This window comes from Capsicum annuum, chromosome 7 (assembly GCF_002878395.1).
Source record: "Capsicum annuum cultivar UCD-10X-F1 chromosome 7, UCD10Xv1.1, whole genome shotgun sequence".
Lineage (NCBI taxonomy): Eukaryota > Viridiplantae > Streptophyta > Magnoliopsida > Solanales > Solanaceae > Capsicum > Capsicum annuum.
Genome location: NC_061117.1, coordinates 2,534,914 through 2,558,890, shown reverse-complemented (window position 1 = coordinate 2,558,890; position 23,977 = coordinate 2,534,914). Strand labels below are relative to the sequence as shown.

Here is a 23,977-nt window from a genome sequence, read left to right as displayed (position 1 = left end):
TAGATCCTACTTTCTTATATACATACAAAATAACATCATTTTCTTTTTTTTTTTTAAATATAAAAAAATTATCATTCTTTACAATGACTCTTCATTTTTTTCTTCTATATACATACAAAATAACATCATTTTTTAAAAAAAATATATAAATAAATTATAATACAGGTGAAGTTGATCTCTTCATTCTTAACAAGAACTCTTCATTTTTTTTCCTTCATATACATACAAAATAACATAATCTTTCTTTCTTTTTTTTTTAATAAAATATAAATAAATTAAAATACAACTGAAATTTACCTCTTCATTTTTTTTATTCGGTACTTGAATTGGAGCACGACTAATTTAGATTTGCGCCGGATAGGACCTCATTCGGAGTAGCACTTCCTATCAAGAATTTTTTCATACCCAGGGCTTGAACCTCTTCATTCTTCTTTCGCTTTTTACTATTCAATAATTTCCTAATTAAATTTCTACTTTTATTTATTATTTTTGATGTATAAAAAAATATTTTTTCCTTTTCTATTTTATTCTTAGCATTGATTGCTTTTTCTCCAAATTAATTTTAAGATACAGTATAAAATATTATGATAAATTAGTTATGTTATTAATTATTTTCTTAATAAATATATCAATTTAAAAAGTAACAAATAAAATGAAACGGAGGGAATATACACAAAATAACATCATTTTTTTCTTTTTTTAAAATATAAAAAAATTATCATTCTTTACGATGACTCTTCATTTTTTCTTCTTCTATATACATACAAAATAACATAATTTTTTTTTAAATATATAAATAAATTATAATACAGCTGAAATTGACCTCTTCATTCTTAACAAGAACTCTTCATTTTTTTTCCTTCATATACATATAAAAATAACATAATCTTTCCTTTTTTTTTTAATAAAATATAAATAAATTAAAATACAGTTGAAGTTTACCTCTTCATTTTTTTTATTCGGTACTTGAATTGGAGCACGACTAATTTAGATTTGCACCGGATAGGACCCTATTCGAAGTAGCACTTCCTACCAAGAATTTTATCATATCCAGGGCTCGAACCTCTTCATTCTTCTTTTGGAGCACGACTAATTTAGATTTGCACCGGGTAGGACCCTATTCAGAGTAGCACTTCCTACCAAGAATTTTATCATATTCAGGGCTCGAACCTCTTCATTCTTCTTTCGCTTTTTACTGGTCAATAATTTCCTAATTAAATTTCTACTTTTATTTATTATTTTTGATATATAGTTTTTTTTTCCTTTTTCCTTTTATTTTTAGCATTAATTATTTTTTTCTAATTTAATACAGTATAAATATTATTTAATAAAAATATTATGATAAATTAGTTATGTTATTAATTATTTTTTTAATAAATATATAAATTTAAATAGTAAAAAATAAAATGAAACGGAGGGAGTATACGCAAAACATCATTTTTTTTTCTTTTAAAATATAAATAAATTATAATACAGCTGAAATTTACCTCTTCATTCTTCACGAGGACTCTTCATTTTTTCTTCTTCTATATATATAAATCTTTCTTGAAGAACAACACAGCACATCAACTTCATCTTGCTTTCCAACACTTCTTCTTTTTTTGAAAGATTCTTGATTTTCCATCATTAAAAAAATTACCCACATTTTTTAATTATTCTTTTGTTTCAATTTGTTGTAGGAAAAAAAAAAATTAATTGAGCAAAACATTAAAAGTACTTACCTAGAAGAACAAGAAAAGATAGAACCAAGCAACCTAGATAACCCCTTTATGTTGAACTTGTTATATAGTTTAGTTTTTTCTTAAATCTTGATTTTGGTATTTTGTACAGTGGGGGGCTTTTTTTTTTTTTTTTGTTTGTTTAAGATTTTTCTTTTTGGGGTTTTTGTGAATTTGGAGTTTTTGGTGTGTGGGGTTTGGAAAGTTGGGATTTTAATGTGATTTTTGCTGATAGGGAGTGTGAAATCTTGATGTTTGTGAAGAATTGTTAAGTGGGGTGTTGAAATCTTGGAGTTTTATTGCTGAATTGCTTTGTGGGTTTGCTGAAAATTGGCTGAATTTTTTTTTTTAAAGGGGTAAAGATTGAAACTTTGGAGTTTAATTGCTGAATTGGGTTTTGGGTCTGCTGAAAATTTTTGTTTTTGGGGGTAAAAGATTGGAACTTTGGAGTTTTTTTTTTTTGCTGAATTGGGTTTTAGGTCTGCTGAAAATTGTGATTTTTGGTGGAAAAGATTGTAACTTTGGGGTCTTGTTGAGGATTTGCTTTGTGGGTGTGGTGAAATTTGTGTTTCTTGGAGGAAAAGGTTGAAATTTTGGAGTTCCAGTGAAGGATTGCTTTGTGGGTCTGCTGAAAATTGTGTTTTTTGGTGGAAAAGATTGAGACTTTGGGGTCTTGTTGGTGAACTATTTAGTGGGGTGTTTTTGTTTTGGGGGTATCTGGAAGGGGTTTTAGTAGATTGGGTTGTGTTGGGGAGATAGAGATCCCTTTTGGGTTGCTTAGATTGGATTTGCTGTGTGAATTCTTGCGGATTTGGGCGTTGAAGTTGTGGTTTTGGGAGCTTTTGAGGGTTGTTTGGTTGAGTTTTTATGGCATTTTGACATCTGTTTGTAAGATTTGCTGGGTGAATTCTTGAGGATTTGGGTGTTGAGGTTGTGATTTGGGAACTTTGAAGGTTATTTGGTTGAGCTTTTAAGGGATAAAATGAGTTCAAATTCTTCATCTGGTGTTGCACAAGTAGGGAAGCTTTTGGTTCTTATTGCTGAGAATGGGCAATCGTATGAACTGAATTGCGATGAATATACTCTTGTTGATGCTGTTCAGCAATATCTAGAGTCTGTTTCTGGGATTCCTGTTGGTGATCAGCTTCTTTTGTGCTTAGATGTGAAACTTGAATTGCATTGTCCACTTTCTAGTTACAAGCTCCCATCGGATGATCGAGAAGTTATCTTGTTTAATAAAGCTAGAATGAGAAGCAATGCGCCACCTCCATTACCCGAGCAAGTTGATATAATCGATATTCCTGATCCTGTTTTATCATCGCCCTCTCATGATCCCCACGCTTTGGATGATGCGATAGACCCTGCGCTAAAAGCCTTGCCTTCGTACGAGAGGCAATTCAGGTTCCACTTCCAACGTGGTCATGTCATTTACAGCCGTTCCCAAATGAGAATTGATACTTGTGAGAGGCTTTTGAGAGAGCAAAAAGTGCAAGAGCGGGCGTTAGGGATTGCTAGGGGCAATCTTGATCACTTCTATGGGATGATACATCAAAATTATAATGACTTTTTAAGGTGTTACTCCCAGCAATATCGTAGCCATTCTAACTTGCTTAATAATTTTGGAAGGGATATAGATAAGTTGAAGGCTTGCAAACTTCATCCTGCTTTGCAGACTGTGAACCGCAAGTGTTTGCTGGATTTCGTGAAAGAGGAGAACCTTCGGAAGTTGGCAGACGATTGTCATGGTTCCCACAGGCAGTTCGAGAATAAAGTGTCCGAATTTAAGCTTGAGTTTGGAGAGCTAGAGCACAATGCTAAGCATTTGTTTTCTACCAAAGGTTCACATCTTATAAGGGAAGTGGAACTAGCTATCAGAGACCATCAGAAGTATGTCAGTGAGCAGAAAAGCATAATGCAGGCTTTGAGGTTTGTTCCCTACCTCAACCTTAGCATGTGTATCCATAAAGCTTATTAATTTACCTGTGTTGCACACCTGCCGATATATCCATGTTGTGCCTGTCTGCAGTGCAAATCTACTGATTTAGGGGCTTTGCTTGGGACAGTTTTCTATTTGCTTTGTGTAGGTTATGGTGATGAATTATACTTGTAGAAAAAGAAACTCCTTGTAATGCATCTAAAGTCGTTTTTGCTCACGGATGATCTCTCTATAAAAATGTTGTATTAATATTTAAAATAAGTGATATTTCCTTTGGCTGTTTAACACCCTTGCTAGTCTTTGGAGTTAAAGGCATCTCCGAAACTTAACTACTTTTAGTTCAACACAATTACCTTTGTAATAATAGATTCACTTCTTTAGTAACAGCGGTCTAGTAGGCGAGAAAGGAATTTAGTCATAACATTCTGTTCCAAGTAGTAAGGACCTCCATTCCTGTGCTTTATCGGGGTTTATACAATCTATGCTAGTTACTTGATGATGTCATACTGCTTATGCTGATAGCTCAAATGAGCTAAAGCTGAAGTCGCATGTGAAGAAAAGGGGTGAAAATCTGATTTGAAAGTTCTTGAGCACTCTCATTCGTAGTTATTTTTCTTGTTTGAGTTCCAACTTTGACCTTCTATGAACGAGGTCTCAGATTTTTAGTACATTGAACCATTTTCCTTATTTAAGCTGAAATATTAGTCTGATCATTAGTTTTACCAAAGGAATTTTTTCTCAGCGAGTCACGGTCCACAGGTTTCAGATGTGAAGGTAATTGATATATGACAACTCCTTGAACAATTTGTTAAAATACATCTGTGGTTCTGTTTTTCTTTCTGGGTTGTCTATATCCAGCAATTTGGAACATGTAAGAAGGTGTTCAGGATATTTACAAAATATTTGGTCATTTTTAACGGTGAAGTCTTAAAGATTATAGGATTTTTTTACTGAATTATTTGCTTTAAGTACATCCGTCACTTTACCTGGATATCTTCATTGTCTTTTTACATGGATAGGAATGACTTCAGAATCCACTTTTAAAGTGCTGTTTATCTGCCTTTTAATGATTGATATCTCTGTTACTCTATATGCAGCAAGGATGTTAATATGGTCAAAAATCTTGTGGATGACTGTTTGACCAATCAGTTAGCCGCTGCACTCCGTCCACATGATGCTGTTTCAGCGTTGGGACCTATGTATGAATGCCATGAGAAAAGTTATCTTCCCAAGATGCAGGCTTGTGATGGTGAAATCTCCAAACTGGTTGAGTTCTGCAAGGATAAAAAGAATGAAATGAATATTCTTGTTCATAATTACATGCAAAAGGTAGCATATATCCAGTACACCATCAAAGATATACGATGCAAATTTGCTGTTTTCCAGGAAGCTTTGAGGCGTCAAAGTGATTTATTTGAGCACTTAAAAGTGATCCGAGGAATTGGTCCTGCATACCGGGCATGCCTTGCTGAAGTGGTAAGAAGAAAAGCTGCAATGAAACTGTATATGGGAATGGCTGGACAATTAGCTGAACGGCTTGCAACCAGGAGGGAGGCGGAAGTTCGTAGGAGAGAGGAGTTTCTGAGGATAAATAGTACATACATTCCCCGGGATATTTTGGCTTCTATGGGACTGTATGATACCCCTAACCACTGTGATGTCAATATAACTCCTTTTGACACTAAATTGCTCGACGTTGATATCCCAGACATAGATCACTATGCTCCTGAGTATCTATTGGGACTCTCTTCCAGGAGTGAAAAACATGGGACCTTAAAGAGTCCACTTTCCATGTCTACTGATGGTTCTCATTTAGCGGAAACTGAGATAAATGACTTCAATGAGAAAATTGATTGTGAGGAATTGTTTCCGGGCTCAGAGGTTCTGGATATTGCTGGAACTAGCAAAATGGAAGTGGAAAATGCAAAATTGAGGGCTGAGCTTGCTTCTAAAATAGCCTTTATATGTTCTATCTTTCCTGAATTTGATTATGAATCACTTGATGACAGTAAAATTGATAGTTTACTAAAAGAAGCACGAGAGAAAACCTCTGAGGCTCTACATGAGAAAGAAGAATATGAAAAACACCTTCATTCTATGCTTAAGGCGAAGCAAATTCAATGTGAATCTTATGAAAAACGGATTCAGGAGTTGGAACAGAAATTGTCTGATCATTACTCGCAAGGGCACACACATTCTGCTGATGAGGGTGTATCTAACTTAACTGATTCAGCTGTGAAGAATGATGGCAGCAAGTCAGATGTTTCAGGTGTTGGCGAAGCTCACATGCCTTGTATGCCTGCTGAAGTCATGGATGAGATTTCTTGTGCCTCTAGTTCATCAATTATCAAACCTGGCTTTAAACAGATCAAGGAACAGGAAGGCTTAGATGACAATATGACTGATTCATCTGCTATGGTAAACCCTCAGTTGGATTCATCTATGCTAGATCCACATCGTGATGAAGAGCATGAAAACCTTCCCGTGAAGGACAAGAAAGATGCTGCATTGGCTGGTAGAGATATGACACTTGCGACAATTTCCATGGACGTGCCTTCTGAAGTAACTGCTGAACAAGGTTTGGCTGCTAAAGCTAAAGAGGATCTTCTCCTGGAGTTGCAAGGTGCCCTGGCTGATAAATCGAAGCTACTGGATGAAAGCGAAAGCAAGGTGAAATCCTTGACTGAGGAGATATCCAAGCTGGTGAGGGAGTTGGAGGTCAGAGGAAAGCTTCTTGATGAATCTCAGGTATTCTTTAGTTTCGTGAACATTTAAATTTCTGGTAACTGGAATTATCATGATCTCCAGAGAATTTCCATAATCATGTTGCTCATACAGAGTTATAGCTTGCATAGCTTGTCTTCCATATAATTTGTAACTTTTTGGGTCATAACTTCCTCTAGAGACGTTGGTAGGAGGATCAAAGTAACTAGTGGTGTCTTCTTGTGCAAGAACAGATTTCCTGGTACCTCCCACCAGCATAGGTATTGGTAACTCTATCCACAAAAGCTTTGAGAGATAGGAAGAATCACCTAATGTTGCCTCCGTTGACATTTAAGCCTGAGACCTTGTGGTTATGGATAAATTTATGGATCTATTTCCAAAATTAGTGCTAAGGAATTAAGTTATCTAGCTAAACTGGTGCTCCAGAAACATTTATGCATCGATGCTAAATGGATGTCCTTGTGATTTATGGGTTTGGCTCAGTAAAGTGCTTGAATGTTGCTCTCCGTTTGCTTCTGATAGCCATGGAGTATGTTCATGCAATCTCTTTCTTTGTCTTGGTAACAATGCACATGGAATATCTTCGAAATGGACTTCTCTTGAATAGTAATTCTAATTTGGTAGCAGCAGAAGCTTCACTAGAATAAGATATGTATATGGAAATGAAGGAACAGTAGGTGTTTTGAAAATAGCAGTAGCTCTTTAGATACACTTTTTCTTTTGTAACTACCCTTATAGCCAGGACCACTTTGGTTCTGATAAATACATAGTTACCTTTCTCAAAAATAAGATATATTTCTGTAATTAGTAGAATTTGTTAATTTGGTAAGTTGGTTAATCTAAATTTGATGGATGTGACTATAGTCCAGTGTACTAGTCCTAAGTTTCAAGTGAATATATGCATTTTTGGTCAAACTCAAGATTACATGGGGTCTCGAAGATGTGGATTGCAATTGATGAGGCCATTGCCAAGAAAACTAATGTGATCTCTTAAACCCGAAAGGTATATCATCAGGCTAGGGGTGTATTTGTTTTATTCAAGCTTCAAACCCTATCATGGTTCATGATGGACTAAAAGTATTTTTACTACAAAATTGTACACATTATGGGAATGTCAAGTATTTTATGTGCTATGCGCCCAGGCTTTGGTCTAATGGTAAAAGCAACATGTGATATGTCGGTTAGGTGTACCTCACTAGTTTAAACGATGTCATAGACAAAGCATGACATTTAAGTGGAGAAGGGTGGAGGGGTTGAGATCATTGTCCATCGAGTTCCAAACTGTACGCCACTTGCCTTGGAGATTTCTCGAGTATGAACCGTGCACCACTTGCCTCGGAGATTTTCCCTACTTTTGCTTAAAAAAAGACGTAATATATGTGCTTATATGAATTGTAAGTGGTTGTTTGCTTCAGGGAATATTTACTTTGGAGTTTTAATACATAGATTATTATACCGTGGAAAATAATGATTGGTTGTTATGTGATGAATCATAATACATGGATTGTTATGCAGGGATTGCGATCTGCAAGTCAAGAATTAGCTTTATCCGAGCATTGCTAATGCATGTTGATAGTTTATATGGTATAAATAATACAAAGATTCTGCATGTGTTAGTCACACAGGATTTTGCTCGAAAGCTAAATTTTGGATAAGTACCTTACCAGAAAAAAATGTATTGTTGTTAGTGCAGAGTTCTCTACACTGAAGAGTTTTATGCTGGAATTATGTTTTCTTGTACAGCAAATAAAGCGAGCTTTAAATTGATTGTTGGTGAATTACCTAGTGATATGTACAAATCAAATTAGTGTCTACATCAAACAAATTGTAAAGCTATAAAATCCCGATGATTTCTATTTCATCCCCAATAAATAATCTAGATCATTCCTAATCAGCTGAAATCAAATTGGCTCCGAAAGTTTCGAAAAACAACCTTGTTATTCATCATATCCAGTTTGAAAAAAACATTGAAGGTACAGTAATGCTCAGTGAGAATGCGACCGATTTCTTCTTTGTTTACCCATTGACCTGTGATTTGGCATTTCCAAAGAAAAGTCTCCTTAGTGCGGACATAGTTCTTTGGATGTAGTGTGGCTCTCTTCCTCCTACATTGAGTTTTCCGCTGCATTTTACCATTAGTGTATGGAAATGTAAAGGAGTTGTAAGAATTGCAGCTTAGTTTTCCGTTGCGTTTTACCAATAGTGTATGGAAATGCAAAGAGTTGTAAGTATTGCAGCTTTTTAAATATGCATATCACCTAGTAGCAGCTTTGTAAATATGCATAGCACCTAGTAGTGCACGATATTGAAAGTTATAAGCCATGTAATTCTTTCGTAGAATAAAAGCAGAAAATGTGCTTATGCCTCTTTGTCGTGGGTCTTCTTCTTGTCGCTTCTATTTACATAATTTTCTAAATTACTGAAAGAGGATTAGTGGACAGAATATGAGAGTTAAACAAAGAAATTAGAATTATTTTGGGGCATGAGTGAATTAGCTCTATCTTACCGTACTGTAGAGTTGGAAAAGGACTTAAAAGCTAAGTTGCATTGACTCTTCACTTTCGATGCCACGCCCGTGTCGGATTCTCCAAAAACACACTACCTTTGAAGAATCCGACACGTAGCCATTGGCATTTTTGAAGATTCTGAGCACCATATCTTAGAAGGTGGAATCCATGGAATTTTCATGCATGGTGAAGACTCTTACAAGTAGAGTAATTTATTAGGAAATAGGATTGTCTGGTATGTTTCATGCATGGTGAAGGTTCCTACATGTAGAGTAATTTATTAGCTATTAGGCCTGTTTGATTAGTGGTATGATCAGTTGTGTCGCTGCAATTGTTATCTCATGATATGCTAATTTCTGTAATGTTTTTTTCCTTTTCCATAATTGATTTGCAGATGAATTGTGCTCATCTAGAGAATTGCCTTCATGAAGCAAGAGAGGAAGCTCAAACCCATCTATGTGCAGCTGATAGAAGGGCCTCGGAGTATAGCGCATTGCGTGCTTCTGCAGTCAAAATGCGCAGCCTCTTTGAAAGATTGAGGGCAAGTATCTTGTCAGGTGGTGTGGCTGGTTTGGCAGAGTCCTTGCGTGGATTATCTCAATCTTTAGCCAAGTAAGCTATTGGCATAATATGTTCACCCTACTTGACGCTTCATTTTGCGATGCATGACAAAAACTTAGTTGTATAATACTTTCTAATTGTCCATGTTCATAAATTTGAGTTCTGGGACAAATGCGTTAGATCATCGAAAACTCGTAATTTTTCCAACGTTCTCTCGCCTTTCCTTTACGAAGTATGTGCTGCACGCTAATTATATTAACCCTATCAACTTTGTTATATTATAATTTGTCATGCAAAGACTGAAGTATTCTGTTGCAAATATCTTTTTTGGTAAGGTAATAATTTTATTAGTAATGAGAAAAATCTCTTATAATACACCAAAAAGTAAAGAATCTACAACACAATGATTTTCTAGAAACGACATCCAATTTTCTTTTGATAACCGACATCCAATCTTCTATACACACTAAAACCTTACGAATGCATAAAAGAGGAATTAGGAATGAGAGGGTTGTTCCTCAAATGTATATCGTCATTCTCTAACCTTTCGAAAGCTCTCCTATTTCTTTCTATCTACTTTATCTTGAGTGTTAATGAGGTAACATCCTATGCTGTTCGAGTACACTTCCTTCTAAATTTTCAACCAGAGAGTGCCTCTTTCACGCTGTGTAACCACTATTGTCAGTCTCTACCACCTCCATCATTATAATTATGTCCACCGCCTCCACTATCACTATCAACCACTACCACTGTTGCGGCTAATCTATATTACAATTACCTCCACCGTCACAACTAGCACCACCGCCAACTACCTCAATGCATCTTCAGGTACCATCAACACATCGTCAATTACCACAGGTTCTTTAGCCACTACGATCAAACACCACAAACTACCAATATCAATCAACTTCACCATCGCAATCACCACCACCGCTACTTTCAATCGCCACCACCTTGTTAGTCATGGCAACACCAAGCAGCTTCACCGTCACAACTATCACTACCATCATTACTAGCCATTAACACTAACCATTCCCCCCATTGCGAACCATCTCCACCTAAGTTATTCGGGCTCTTTACTTTCAGTGCCGCCCATGTCGACACAACATGGGTATGGATGTGGGATTCGTACCCTATCTGGTCAGGTCAATCGATTTTTGGTACTTTGACCAAAATTGATGGGGCAAGTCCGGACATATATAATGATTTTTGTAATCGAAGCAAAAGCTAATGTGAAATTGAAAAAAATGGAATACCTCATATATAGAAATTTCTATGTTTCGCCTTTTCCTTTAATCTCCTTTCAGGATTCTCTCTTTATCAGTATTTTCTCCTCAAGTTTCCCATATAATATCTCATACCTCTGCAACAGCCTCTGCCCTTCGGGTGATCACTTTGTGGTGACCTGCTCACTGCTCACTTTGCAATAACTCGCAAACCACATAAGAGATGTAAACTACATTAGGCAAACCCTTGCGATGAGCTCGTGGCTGAGTAACAGACGAAGGCTGGATTTGATTCCTGTTGTTCTCCTACATGGGAAACCCATTTCCCAACCGCTCAACCATGCCCTCGTTGGCATATTTTAGGTTTTATACTTGTATTTCTAGATATTTGAATTATTTTTAGCTGAATCTCCTCACTCATATTCATACATGGATCCATATTCCCGAATCTTAAAAGTGAGATCATGAAGGATTTGACCTCTAGATCTGCACCCGTATTGGACACCCGCAGCCTAGTCCAAGCAACTTAGATCTCCACTATCACGGCGGACCTAAATGTTTTATTCTTATCAAATAATGATTTTATCGTATTAATTTATATTTTTTCTAATATTTAATTGTTTTCTATTTAAATGTGTATTTATTATGCTTACAAATAAATTAATTTTGCACATTCAGATGTTGAAAAGCGAATCGTCTTAATCATTCCGTGTTCAGATCTAGAGACAACATCTTAATCATTCAGATTTAGACGTCTTAACACCTTGAATACTTAGATTTGGCCGTCATGAACACCTTGAATACTTATTTAGACGTCAACACCTTGAGTACTTAAATTTAGACGTCTTAACACCTTGAGTACTTATTATTTTTTCTTGAGAAAATACCCTATTACCCCCCTGAACTATATCCAAAACGACTGTGACACACCTCAACTTAAAAAGGGTCCTATTAACCGCTGAACTAAATAAAAGTGTAATTTTGACACCCCTAGTGCTTACGTGGCACATACGTGGCACACACGTGTGCCTACGTGTACACTTCAGTGTGTTGTGCCACGTATGTGCCACGTAGGCACTAAGGGTGTCAAAATTACACTTTTAATTAGTTCAGGGGTAACAGAACCCCCCTTTAAGTTGAGGTGTGTCTGCTGTTTTGGGTATAGTTCAGGGGTAATAGGGTATTATCTCTTTTTTCTTATTCAAGAATCTTGACACAGTTTCTTCACAATGATAAAGTGATTAATCCATGAACTTGTTTAATTAACGGACATCATACACTCCTTGCCGCTTTAGCAATTGGAGTTATCATCTCAAGGTCTGTTCTTCATGTTTGCTTTTCTAGAGTACAAGTTGCAAGTGGAGCTAGAATGTGAATAAATTCAACAATTATCGTCGCCCTTAAAAAGAGAGAACTAAATATAACTAGGGAACAATTGCTGATATTATGACATATTGGTTTCTTCAAGTTCATTTCTTTCTTGGATTGATAAAAGATTTAGTATTAGGACAATGATTATCATTTTTTCGGTAAAATCAACAGTTAAGTCTGTTGGTTTGCTGGTGGAGTGAAAAGAAAATCAACTGTTATGATTGTAAATTATGCGTTCTTTTCGCTAACACCGGCTGATGAAAAAATGGTTTGTTTTTAGTTCAACTAATGAAAAAGAGGAGGATGGCGCAGCTGAATTTCGCGAATGCATCCGGGTACTTGCTGATAAAGTTGGTGCTTTATCAAGGCATCGAGCAGAGCTGGCTGATAAATGTTCCAAATTCGATGCTGCAAATAAGCAGGTATCAAAGGAGTTGGAAGAAAAGAAAGAATTGGTTAACACTCTCTACAAAAAGCATCAACACGAGAAGCAGGTAAACGATCTAGCTTCTTGTATTTTGGTCATATACATGGTACCATTTCTGAAATGTTATTTGTTTCTAGAGAAAATACATAAATTTCCCTCTAAACTTCTCGACCAAACTTACTTTAGCTCCCTAATTTTATGGGTAATTCTTTAACTCTCCCCACCTACCAAAAACTCGTTTTAAGTTACTTTAATATCCCCATAAAAGTAGAGAATCATGCTTATGGTGGAAGGTGTTTTACATGCACCTCCCCGTGTAAAATCTTACTTCTTTTTCTTCCACCATTCTTGAAACATAGGGCGTGTGAGACTTGCATATGATGCTATGTTCAAGTACAGTATACAACCATGGCAGCGTCCCTTAGGTTTTGTCCTAGTAAACAAACTTGAAGCCTTAATAGCCCTTTTAGGATCGGAAAACCCATAACTGGGTTTGCCTCGAAATTTATGCTCTGAAGAATGAAACATTAGAGAAATTGAGATTTTCCGTGAAGGATGCCCATCTTTGCTCCAGTGATTTCACCATTGATGACCAAAATATCAAAGTTCTCCATAAATTTCATACCTTTTTTAACAGAAATTTCGCCATTGCTACCAAATATCCATTTCACCGACCGTCTGTTTGTTCCTTTCTTATTTGCCGTCAAAGATTGCACCTATGGCTTCTTTCTCCACATATTTCATACATTTTAATTTGTTGTTTCATTACCTCCTCCCCTTACGCTGCCAAAGATTTTTCCAGTGAAGGTCAGAATTTGTTATTACAGTGGTGAATTTGGTGAGAGATTTAGATGATATTAATGGTGATTTGCTTTTTAGAATAAGAAAGCATCTTTATTTGATTTTGAAATTATGGATGACAAAAGTAAATATGAAGCAAATTAAATCGAGAAGTTCACTGGAAAAAATGTCTGGTAATTCTTCTGTTCAAGTGAAAATTTGGTGGATATGTACACTTTGGGGGAAAAGAAAGAACGAAGAAGAACGAGAAAAAAAGGGAAAAAAAAAAATGAAAGAGAAGGGGTCCCACTAAGGTAAGTAATTAATAAAGTCCATTTAAAATATGCCATGTGTGTAGTTGGAATGTTTCTTTTTATATTTTTCATTCATCGCGCCCGTATAGGAGAGTAGTCTCACTTTCTTTGCCATGTCAAAGGGAGCATTTAAATTCACTTGAAACTAGTTTAAGGGGGGTAAAGCATTACCCGTAAAGTTAGAGTGCTGAATGTTTATTTGGTTGGTCTATGTTTGCGCTTTTCAGTTTCATTAACACCTGAATTACTTTAAGTTAAAGCAACGGTTTTGGAAATGCGATGGATCTCTTTTTATTTTGATATCTTTTACGAACTTAGTGTTCATGTTCTTCCTTTGGATTGATTGTTGTTTTGTTAAGTGTGTTCCCTCTTTGATTGATCTTTAGTTTATATAGCAGCTCGTGCACTAAAACTCATGCTATGCGCGGGGTTCGTGGAAGGGCCGGGACCACAATGGTCTGTTGTATTCAGCCTTACACTGCCTTTCTACAAGAGGCTATTTTCCACGTCTTGAACTCGCAACCTTTACTAGTTACGCCAAGGCCCTCATTACCTTATTTATGCTCTACTTATTCTTTTCTATTTGTTCATCAGACAAACAAAGAGAAGATATCATTCGGGCGTTTAGAAGTCCACGAGATTGCAGCATTTGTTCTCAATTCCAGTGGAAATTATGAAGCTATAAATCGAAACTGCCCTCATTACTACCTCTCTGCAGAATCTGTTGCTCTATTCACCGACCATCTTCCAAGTCGTCCAAGCTATATCGTAGGGCTGGTTGTGCATATTGAACGACAGACTGTGAGGTCGTCGACACCCTCAACAACAACAACAACATCAGTTCGAGCTGACCATGATAGAGATCTTTTAGATATACTGACTTCCGACACAGGAACCAGTCGTTTGTCCTTGAATTCAGGATCAACTACGACGAACCCATATGGTCTCCCTGTTGGCTGTGAATACTTCGTCGTGACTGTAGCCATGTTACCTGATACTACTATTCATTCACCACCACCTTCCTGATCTCATGAATGGTAAAAACAAAGAAATGAGGGAAGAAATCGAAAATGTACAGAATGATTTTATATAGTTTTAACTAGTACTAGTACTCTTTCTTCCTATTGTACAGCTGATGATGCAAATCAATCAGACTTGTTCCTCTTTGTGTATATAATGCCTTTTTTCTTATAGACTTGTAAAATTCTGTGAATATTCATCTTTCTTTTATTAGTTTCTTGATCACATGTTTGATGATAGTTCATGGTTTTCTTGATCTCTCTTTTTAATGTATTTGGTGTTTGAAATTTATTAGTCTGCCGCCTCTATGCTGCTTGAACTCTTCAAACATGTCAACAGGTGTGTCGGATCTTCCAGAAATATTGTGTTTTTGAAGGTTCCGACAGGGGTAAGGCAACAGTTTTGGAGACTCCGAGTGACTTAGGTCTGCCTACGTGTAAATGTCGACAGGTGGATGTTGGATCTTTCAAAAATAGTGTATTTTTGAAGGATGTGACGCGGGTAAGGCAACAATTTTGGAGATTCCGAGCGACTTAGGTCTGCCTTGTCTGGATACGTGGCGTGTAAATGTTGACAGGTGGATGTCGGATATTTCAAAAATAGTGTATTTTTGAAGGATCCGATGCGGGTAAGGCAATAATATTGGAGATTCCGAGCTACTTAGGTCTGCCTTGTCTGGATATGCGGCGTGTAGAGCGCCTAGTAAAGGGGAAGTGCTTCCTGCCAGGAGTTTCTCTATTCTGCTATACTCCTTGGTGATTGACAGTCTTAATCTCTGGCTGAGTTATTTGTTTTGGCTTTCCACTCGATGCTCGATATTGCTTTGGAACTCGATTAATCTGAATTTGTGTTGAGTAGTACTTTGGGGGCAGTGCATTTGGTGTTCGAGATTTATTGGTTTGCCTAGTTTGGATATGCGACGTATAGAGCCTGTTAAATGGGAAGCGCTTCCTGCGAGGAGTGTCTCTATTCTGCCATACTCCTTGGTGATTGACAGTTAAATCTCTGGTTGAGTTATTTTTTCTGGCTTTCCACTCGATGCTAGATGCTGCATTAAGACTCGATTAATCTGAATTTGCATCAAGTAATACTTTGGGGGCAGTGCATTTGGTGTTCGAGACTTATTGGTTTGCCTAGTCTGGATACGCGACTTATAGAGCCTAGTGAAGGGGAAGCGCTTCCTGCGAGAGAGTGTCTCTGTTCCGTCGTACTCCGTGATGATTGATGTCTTTACCTTCTGTGTCTGTTAGACTCTGTTGTGAGAGACTTGTTGATCTATTTTTTCTAGCTTTCTACTCGATATTTGATGCTGTTTTAAAACCCGAATAATTTGAATGTGCGTCAGAAAGCAATATTTTGCTACGAAGGTTTACATATGAATACCAAATATCGAACTGTCTTATTATAACCTTAATGAGGATTATTTTTAATTATTTTTTGCCATGAAGTTGGTCCAACTTTAATATTGGTACTATTAAATACCTAGTCGAACTATTGAATCGAAACTTAAAAATATGCCATTGATATCTACTTTCAATTACCGGTTATTGAATTTACCTTTTGAGAATACCGAACCGAATACCGAACGTCTCAACCCTAGTTCTATGTGACCTATACTCCCTTTTATTTTTTTTGTTGAACCTTTTCATTCCGTTTCAACAATAAAAAATAAATCATTTTTGAAGGAACAAAAAAGAGAAATTCTAGTTGTTTTATCTTTGTTTCTCACTCAGTATTCAATATTTTCTTACAAGCTAAATTAAATTACTTTTATTTTATGCCTACAAGTTGTGTTCGAAATTCATTAATTTTATTTTTTATTTTCTTTTTATTGATTAGGTTAACTTAATTATAGAAAATACCTTTTCACATAAAATAAAATCCCTAACCCCCTTAAAAAAAAAGGACAAAATGGAGCCCACAACCAAAACCTTTATAAGCCAAATTTTTCCCCAAAAATAAACCCTTTCTCTTTCCTTCTTCCCAATCCACCGCCCTTTATTAACAGTCTGCAAAAAGGTACCTTTTTAATTTTTTTTTATAATATATATCTATATCTTATATGTATATATGTGTGTATATATATGTATGTATGCATGTATATTGAATTTTATAGATTAATCAAGAACTGATTATGCTGTTGATTTTGGTATTTTTCTGTTGTGGGGTTTACTTATATGATTAATTTGTTGAGTTTTGGGTTGTGGGTGTTTGAATTTTGGTGTTTTGTGGTAATTTTTGGATACACATATGGTATTTTCTTGATTTTTTTAACTGATTATGATGTTTATATTGGTATTGTAGTGTTATGGGGTTTACTTGTTCTGGCAATTTGGGAATTCAAGATACATATTTAATACTTTTATTAGGGTCTGCTAGTTACTCTTTGCTGTCCCTTTATTAACAGTCTGCAAAAAGGTGCTTTCTCTTTGAATTTTTTAGATTAATCAAGAACTGATTATACTGTTGATTTTGGTATTTTTCTGGTGTGGGGTTTACTTTATATGATTAATTTGTTGAGTATTAGGTTGTGGGTATTTGAATTCTTGATGTTTTGTGGTTATTTTTGCATACACATATGGCATTTTCTTGAATGTTTTTAACTGATTATGCTGTATTTTACTTATTCTGTCAATTTGGCAATTCAAGATTCATATTTAATGCTTTTATTAGGGTCTCCTAGTTACCCTTTGCTGTCCCTTTATTAACAGTCTGCAAAAAGGTGCTTTCTTGAAATTCTTAGATTAATCAAGAACTGATTTTGATGTTGAGTTTGGTATTTTTCTGTTGTGGGGTTTACTTTATATGATTAATTTGTTGAGTATTGGGTTGTGGGTATTTGAATTCTTGATGCTTTGTGGTGATTTTTGGATACCCATATGGCATTTTCTTGAATGTTTTTACCTGATTATGGTGTTGATATGGGTATTGTAGTGTTGTGGGGTTTACTTGTTCTGGCAATTTGGCAATTCAAGATTCATATTTAATGCTTTTATTATGGTCTCCTAGTTACTCTTTGCAGTCCCTTTATTAACACTTTGTAAAAAGGTGCTTTCCTTTTTTGAAATTTTTGAAATTTTTAGATTAATCAAGAACTGATTTTGCTGTTGATTTTGGTATTTTTCTGTTGTGGGGTTTACTTTATATGATTAATTTGTTGAGTATTGGGTTGTGGTGTTTGGGTTTTTGACTTTTTGTGGTATTTTTTGGATGGGATAGTTATTCTCAGGATAACTAGTTTACCAGCCAAACGGCCCCTTAAAGTTCTAGATTAATCAAGAACTGATTATGCTGTTGATATTGGTATTATTCTTTTATGGGGTTTACTTTTTCTGACGCCCATATGTCTTTCTTAATTTTTGGAGAATTAACCTAAATAGCCGTCCACGCAACTGGTTAAACTAAAAGTATCTGACGGATGTATCATGTATGTATAATATGTAGATGATTTCATATTTAATGCATTTATTAGTGTCTCCTAGTTACTCTTTGCAGTCCCTTTATTAATAGTCTGCAAAAAGGTGCTTTCTTTTTTTGAAATTTTTAGATTAATCAAGAACTGATTATGCTGTTGATTTTGGTATTTTTCTGTTGTGGGGTTTACTTTATCTGGAAATTTGTTGTGTATTGTGTTCTGGGTATTAGAGCTTTTTGACTTTTCGTGGTTTGTTTTTCTTAATTTTTTTTTTTTGAATATTTTAGGTGACTTATGAACTGATTATACTGTTTTTATTGATAATTAACTGATTGCGCTGTTGATATTGGTAGTTTTCTGTTATGGGGTTTACTTTATCTGAGAATTTGTCGAGTGTTGTGATCTGGGTATTTGAGTTTACTATGTTGTTTCCTTACCTCAATTATTGTATGGTTTTGTTGTAGTTTCTTTTCTGTTACTATCTGCTATTTTGTAATTGTTTGTTGTTTGTTTCTTCCGTTACTTGTTTTTTTGAATTGTTTTTCTTGAGCTGAGGGTCTATTGAAAACTACCTCTCTACCTCTGAGGTTGGGGTTAAGGTCTGCGTACACTCATCCCTCCCAAGGCAACACCCGGACGCCACTTTGTGGGACTACACTGAGTTTGTTGTTATGGTATTTTCTAGACACCTATATGGCTTTGTTGAAGTTTTTTCTATGTGCAGTTTAAGAGAATAGGATTTCTGTGTTTTAAGGTTTGTTACTGTAGTTTCTATAATCAAGTTGTTATTTAGTTTTATTCGTAGTTGTTATCAATTGTATATTACTTTGAATCATATATTATAACGTTACGACATGGGAATGGTTTTTGTTTGTGAACCTATTGGTTATTTGTGGATTAAGTGTAATGAACTAAGAATAAGAGTAATTGGTGGATATAGTTAACGGAGACAGCCAGATAGGTCCTGTTTAATTCTCATAGGTTTTCACAGTGATCCTTTTGGTTATTGCCGTCAGTTTTAGATGTAATAAACTAGGAAAAAGAAGGGTAAATACTTACCATATACACATACTATAGTTACATGATTTAGTGAGATGAAAATGCATGTTAATTAATGCCGTTTAGTGCTGAATCTATTGACTTGGTGTAACCACCGAGTGTGAGTGAAGTTAACAGAGTGAAAAACTTACTATCTTTTATGGACAATTAATTTGTCTAGTAATGAATAATATGCATGAGTTGTAGATGCTATCATGGTTTTACATTCCAGCAAAATGTGACCTGTTGTTGTGGTTAATGCAGTAGCAAGAAATACGTCTGTTGTGGATCCATCTTGTCCATACACTCTTGGCGGACCGTGGTTTGTAGCTTACGTTAGCTGCTTTGTTGAACGAAGCAATTTCAAGATCATCTGACCGTCAAACATGGTTGGCAGCCCTTTAGGTCGGAAATGTAGCAAGAAGGACGCCCAAATTTTAAAGGAGAATTCATCACATGCTTTAAGCATAAAAGTTTTGCGTGGAAAACGAACTGAAAGTACACCTAAGTCGAGGAGTACCGAGACAAGGAATAGAAGTTCATTTTCCTCTCTGACAATTAGTTCTTCTGGAAAAATTAATACAGAAACGCAAAAAGGTAAGAGTAAATTTCCTTTCTTTTCTTTCATATTGGATGGAGAACAATATACTTTGATAAAGCACGACTTCTTTTATTTTTTTTCAGATTTACTTATTTGTTCATTTTCTCATGAAGCTTTCCTGTATCATTCGAGATGACATCTTCTCGTTTTTTTCTAATTGACTCTGTGTAGTGCTCTAGGTTACATGAATATATTATCTGTTGAAATCAGCTGAAATTTTATAATCACACCATCGTATTGGGTGCTAGTTTCCGTACTAGCATTTCGTGTTGCATCTAGTTTGTCACCCCTACCACTGAGGTAGATAGATTGTTTTCGGGAGACCCTCTGCTCAGAGAAAAAAAATTAATGAAATAGGCATTCATGATAATCTGGTTAGTTTGAAGGGAGCCTAGGAGTAACTAGTAAGGTTGCTGCCATGCGACTAGGAGGTCACGGGTTCAAGTCTTGGAAACAGCCTCTGGCAGAAATGTGAGGTAAGGCTGCGTACAACACACCCTTGTGGTGGGGCCCTCCCCCAGACCCTGCGCATAACGGGAGCTTTAGTGCACCGGGCTGCCCTTTGCTTTTGTTGATAATCGGGTTAGTTTTCTTTATTAAATATTCTGATTTTGGATGTGCTCTTACATTTTCCTCATGGTTTTACTGTCTTGACCATCTTGTTTCTTCGCTAATTTCCATGTGCTAGCCACTAGCCAACTAGATGAGCGGAAAAGGCACATACTCATTTTGTGTATAAGAGATTCCAGTAAGACCTACATCAGAGTTTGTGAGCATTTCAGTGTAAAATGGCCTATATGAACAATTTTCCCCTTATTTTAGCCTCCGCAAGTTAACATAGAGTCCTTTTTTTCTCGATAGGAATGATAAACACAGACATTCACATAATCCAGTCTTGATTTATGTTCCTTTTTCATCCCTTGGAGTCTACGGAATGTTCATGTCTGGCGCCTGGCAACATACATTGAGGGGGCCACATGAATGAATATGGGGCGCCAAACTAGGGATGAGATTATTTGGAAATATTTTAAGTTACCCCAAGGACTTATACTGCCTCCGAGATTTTAAGTTTACTGATGATATCTACATAACACATTTGGAAACATGTACTTTTTCGGAATATAAATGCTGTGTTATCCCTAAAAATAGCTTTTGTAGGATCGGCATGAAAATACTTGTTTCCCTCATTTAAGAGTCGCCATATACTTTTCGTTCCAACTATTGCTTCATGAGATTTCTAACATTGATTGCTACCGACAGGTCATGCAGTCCAAGTCCAGCAAACCACGCCAAGGTTAAAAAAAGATTCGGCATCAGAAGCAATCAAGACAAGCCCACCGAAAGATACAAAGAAGATTAAGAATTCAGCTCCACCGCAGGTCTTAAAGGAAATAATAACGCCAATTGAGACGTGTATCCATCCATCACAACCAACAGCTCCACATACAAAGAGCTCTGAACTTCAGAAGACGTCATCTAAGCTTTCTCATCAAAAGATGCAGAGCAAGGCTTCCCTCCTTCAATCCAGAATTCTAGAGTCTCCAACTTCACAGCCTTCGCAGAAAAGGATCCGCAACCAGAATTCTCTAAGTCAGTCTGAGCCATCTAAACAGTATGTTAGAAGGTCTGGAACCCAGAAAACATCAGTTGCTCCACAGGCTTTGTCAGGAAAGACAAGGATTCCGACCCCCATTAGGCAGTCTAAATCATCCACAAGTACCAAGGAGCCTTCAAGAAGTAGAGAGAGATGCGTAGAACATGAAGAGCCCATCCATCATATTGTTTGGGAAGGTCCAGATGAAACATTTCATTCCTCCTCCGGAATCACTTGCCCGCTATGCGAAAATGATCTGTACGACATGCCTGATGACTATGCAGATGAATTTGAAGACGAATATTATGATGATTTTGTACCGTTAGTTCTCCCAAATGTTGCTGTTTTGTCATGCGGTCATTCTTTTCACGCGGTATGCTTGGATGGCATTACCCCAGAAGAGAACTCCAGTGATCCTCCATGCTTTTTTTTGTCTAAGTTGCATGTCTTGACCCTCAATCAATCTGTTGAGGGCATTCTTGAAGCAGCTTGAGGTAATTTTACCAAATGTACAGATCCCTTATAGTGCAACTTCAACTGCCCATTTAGTTCAATTTTTTTTTTTTCAATTTAGAATATAGAAAACTTATGAGGCTTAGTTTTCAACATTATTTTTGAGATCATACATCTTAATGAAAATTTTTTGGGACCATCAGTCAATACTTTTTGGAATATTCATGTTCTAATATGCACCAAGAATTACGGATTATTGCGTTTTTTCTTTCATGTGTGTTAGCCTATGAATTTCGGGGGATAGATGCGTCGGAATATTTTTTGCCGAAAACTCATGGATGATTCTGTGACGATCTTCTATTAAATGATAAGGGCTGCTTGGAAGAGGCGGATGAGGCTCATTTCAGAACAAACGAGCAAAAAAGGAATTTTGGATTATTTTGTTTTTTTTTGCGTGTGTTGTGCGTTAGAATGATTTTATGCGTTTGTAACGACCTATTAAACGATAATGGTTGCTTCGCAGAGGAGGACGTAGCCTGTTTTAGGATAAACGAGCGAAAAAAAAGGAATTATGGATTATTACGAGGTGTTAGCCAATAAATTTTACGAAATAGGTGCATCAGAATGATTCCTTACCGAGGACTTATGGCTGCGCCGAACTCCGGGCTCATCCCTGGAACCGTCGGCTATAGCACACTAATTTGTCCCAAAAATGACCCGTTCATGCCGTTTCGCCCTTTTTTCGTTGACCACTCAAACGACCTCGTCGATCCCAAAGACTCACACTCTCCTGCTCCTCAGCCTGTTTGGGAGCATCCAATTGATATTCGGCCCAAAACACGCCCGGGCCCCGAGCCCATACCCGAAACTGTTGGCTAGGGGTATGCAAAAATCGAATCGACCGATAAACTGAACCGATAAAAATGCTATTGGGCTATTAATATTGGGTTAACATTTTTTTATTGATAAAAATTTTTATTAGGTAATCGATTTGTTTTTGATTTTAGCTTATTGGGTTATCGGTTAAATCGATAACCCAATATGATACTCTAAATTACTGTTTTATCCCTATATATATTATATATAAAAATATTTATATTACATATTCATATTATATATGTTTATGTTACTCACTATTCACAAAGTATTAAGTTAATACTTTAAAATAGCATTGCAAAAGATATTCACTATTGACTATTCAGTATTCACAAATCACAAACTAAACCCTCGTTGTAAATCGATGAGTCGAGATGATGAGGATCAAGCAATCGATAATCGGCAACCCTCATTATGAATAATGTTCTTGTATTTTTGATTCCTTGTTAATATACTTCACTCGCCCGTTTGTAAACCCAAAAGGCCCCAACCACCCCAACGGCCCACACTAGGCCGCTCCCAAGCCTCCCTGGTATGCTCCGGTCGATTTTTGGCCCACATCATGCCTAGATCCCAGGCCCACCCTCGGAACCGTGGGCTATAACACACTGATTTTGCTCGAAAATGCCTTATTCACGCTGTTTCGCCCGTTTGACCACTCAAATGGCCCCGCCCACCCCTGCAACCCACACTAGGACACACCTTAGCCTTCCTGGCAGGCCCCGATCGATTTTCGGCCAACATCATGCCCAGAGCCCGGGCCTGCCCCCGGAACCGTGGGCTATAGCAAACTGATTTGGCCTGAAAATGTCCCGTTCGCGCTGTTTTGCTAGTTTGCCACCCAAGTGGCCTCGAATATTGAAACGGCCCACACTAGGCTGCTCTCCAGCCTCCCTGGCATGCCCCAATCAATTTTTGGCCCACAGTATACTCAGATCCCGAGCCCACCCCCGGAGCCGTGGGCTATAGCACACAGATTTGGCTGAAAAACATCCAGTTCGCGCCGTTTCTCCCGTTTGACCACCCCAGTGGCCTCGAATATTGAAACGACCCATACTAGGCCACTTTCCAGCCTCTCTGGCACTCCTCAGTCAATTTTTGGCACACAACATACCCAGATCCCAGTTTCACCCTTGGAACCGTGGGCTATAGCACACCGATTTGGCCCAAAACTGCCACATTTACGCCATTTCGGCCGTTTGACCACCCCAATTACCTCGAATATTGAAACGGCCCACACTAGGCTACTTTCCAGCCTCCTAGTACGCCCCGATCGATTTTTGACCCACAGCACGCCCGGATCCCGTGCCCACCCCCAGAACCTTGGGCTATAGCACATCGATTTAGCCCAAAAATTGTCTGTTCGTGCCATTTGACCCGTTTGACCATCCAAATAGCCTCAAATATTGAAACGAC

At 36.9% G+C, this 23,977-nt stretch overlaps 2 protein-coding genes across 4 annotated transcripts; both read left to right on the top strand.

Annotated features, from left to right (window-relative positions):
* The first annotated feature begins 1,505 nt into the window (after window positions 1-1,505).
* On the top strand, window positions 1,506-14,809 carry LOC107854230 (autophagy-related protein 11). Its single transcript, XM_016699227.2, has 5 exons — window positions 1,506-3,644; window positions 4,752-6,402; window positions 9,280-9,497; window positions 12,324-12,537; window positions 14,159-14,809. Exons 1-5 carry the CDS (start codon window positions 2,701-2,703, stop codon window positions 14,588-14,590), a joined length of 3,459 nt encoding a protein of 1,152 aa, XP_016554713.1. The 5' UTR covers window positions 1,506-2,700; the 3' UTR covers window positions 14,591-14,809.
* Window positions 14,810-16,483: 1,674 nt separating this feature from the next.
* LOC107854267 lies at window positions 16,484-21,887 on the top strand. 3 transcript variants are annotated; one of them, XM_016699280.2, is made up of 3 exons: window positions 16,484-16,603; window positions 19,302-19,634; window positions 20,899-21,887. In XM_016699280.2, exons 2-3 carry the CDS (start codon window positions 19,424-19,426, stop codon window positions 21,723-21,725), a joined length of 1,038 nt encoding a protein of 345 aa, XP_016554766.1. In that variant the 5' UTR covers window positions 16,484-16,603; window positions 19,302-19,423; the 3' UTR covers window positions 21,726-21,887. The 3 variants fall into 3 exon arrangements, with proteins under 3 accessions (XP_016554766.1, XP_016554767.1, XP_016554768.1); XM_016699281.2 differs by having other exon boundaries at window positions 16,555-18,673; XM_016699282.2 differs by lacking the exon at window positions 16,484-16,603 and adding an exon at window positions 16,659-17,306.
* Window positions 21,888-23,977: the final 2,090 nt, after the last annotated feature.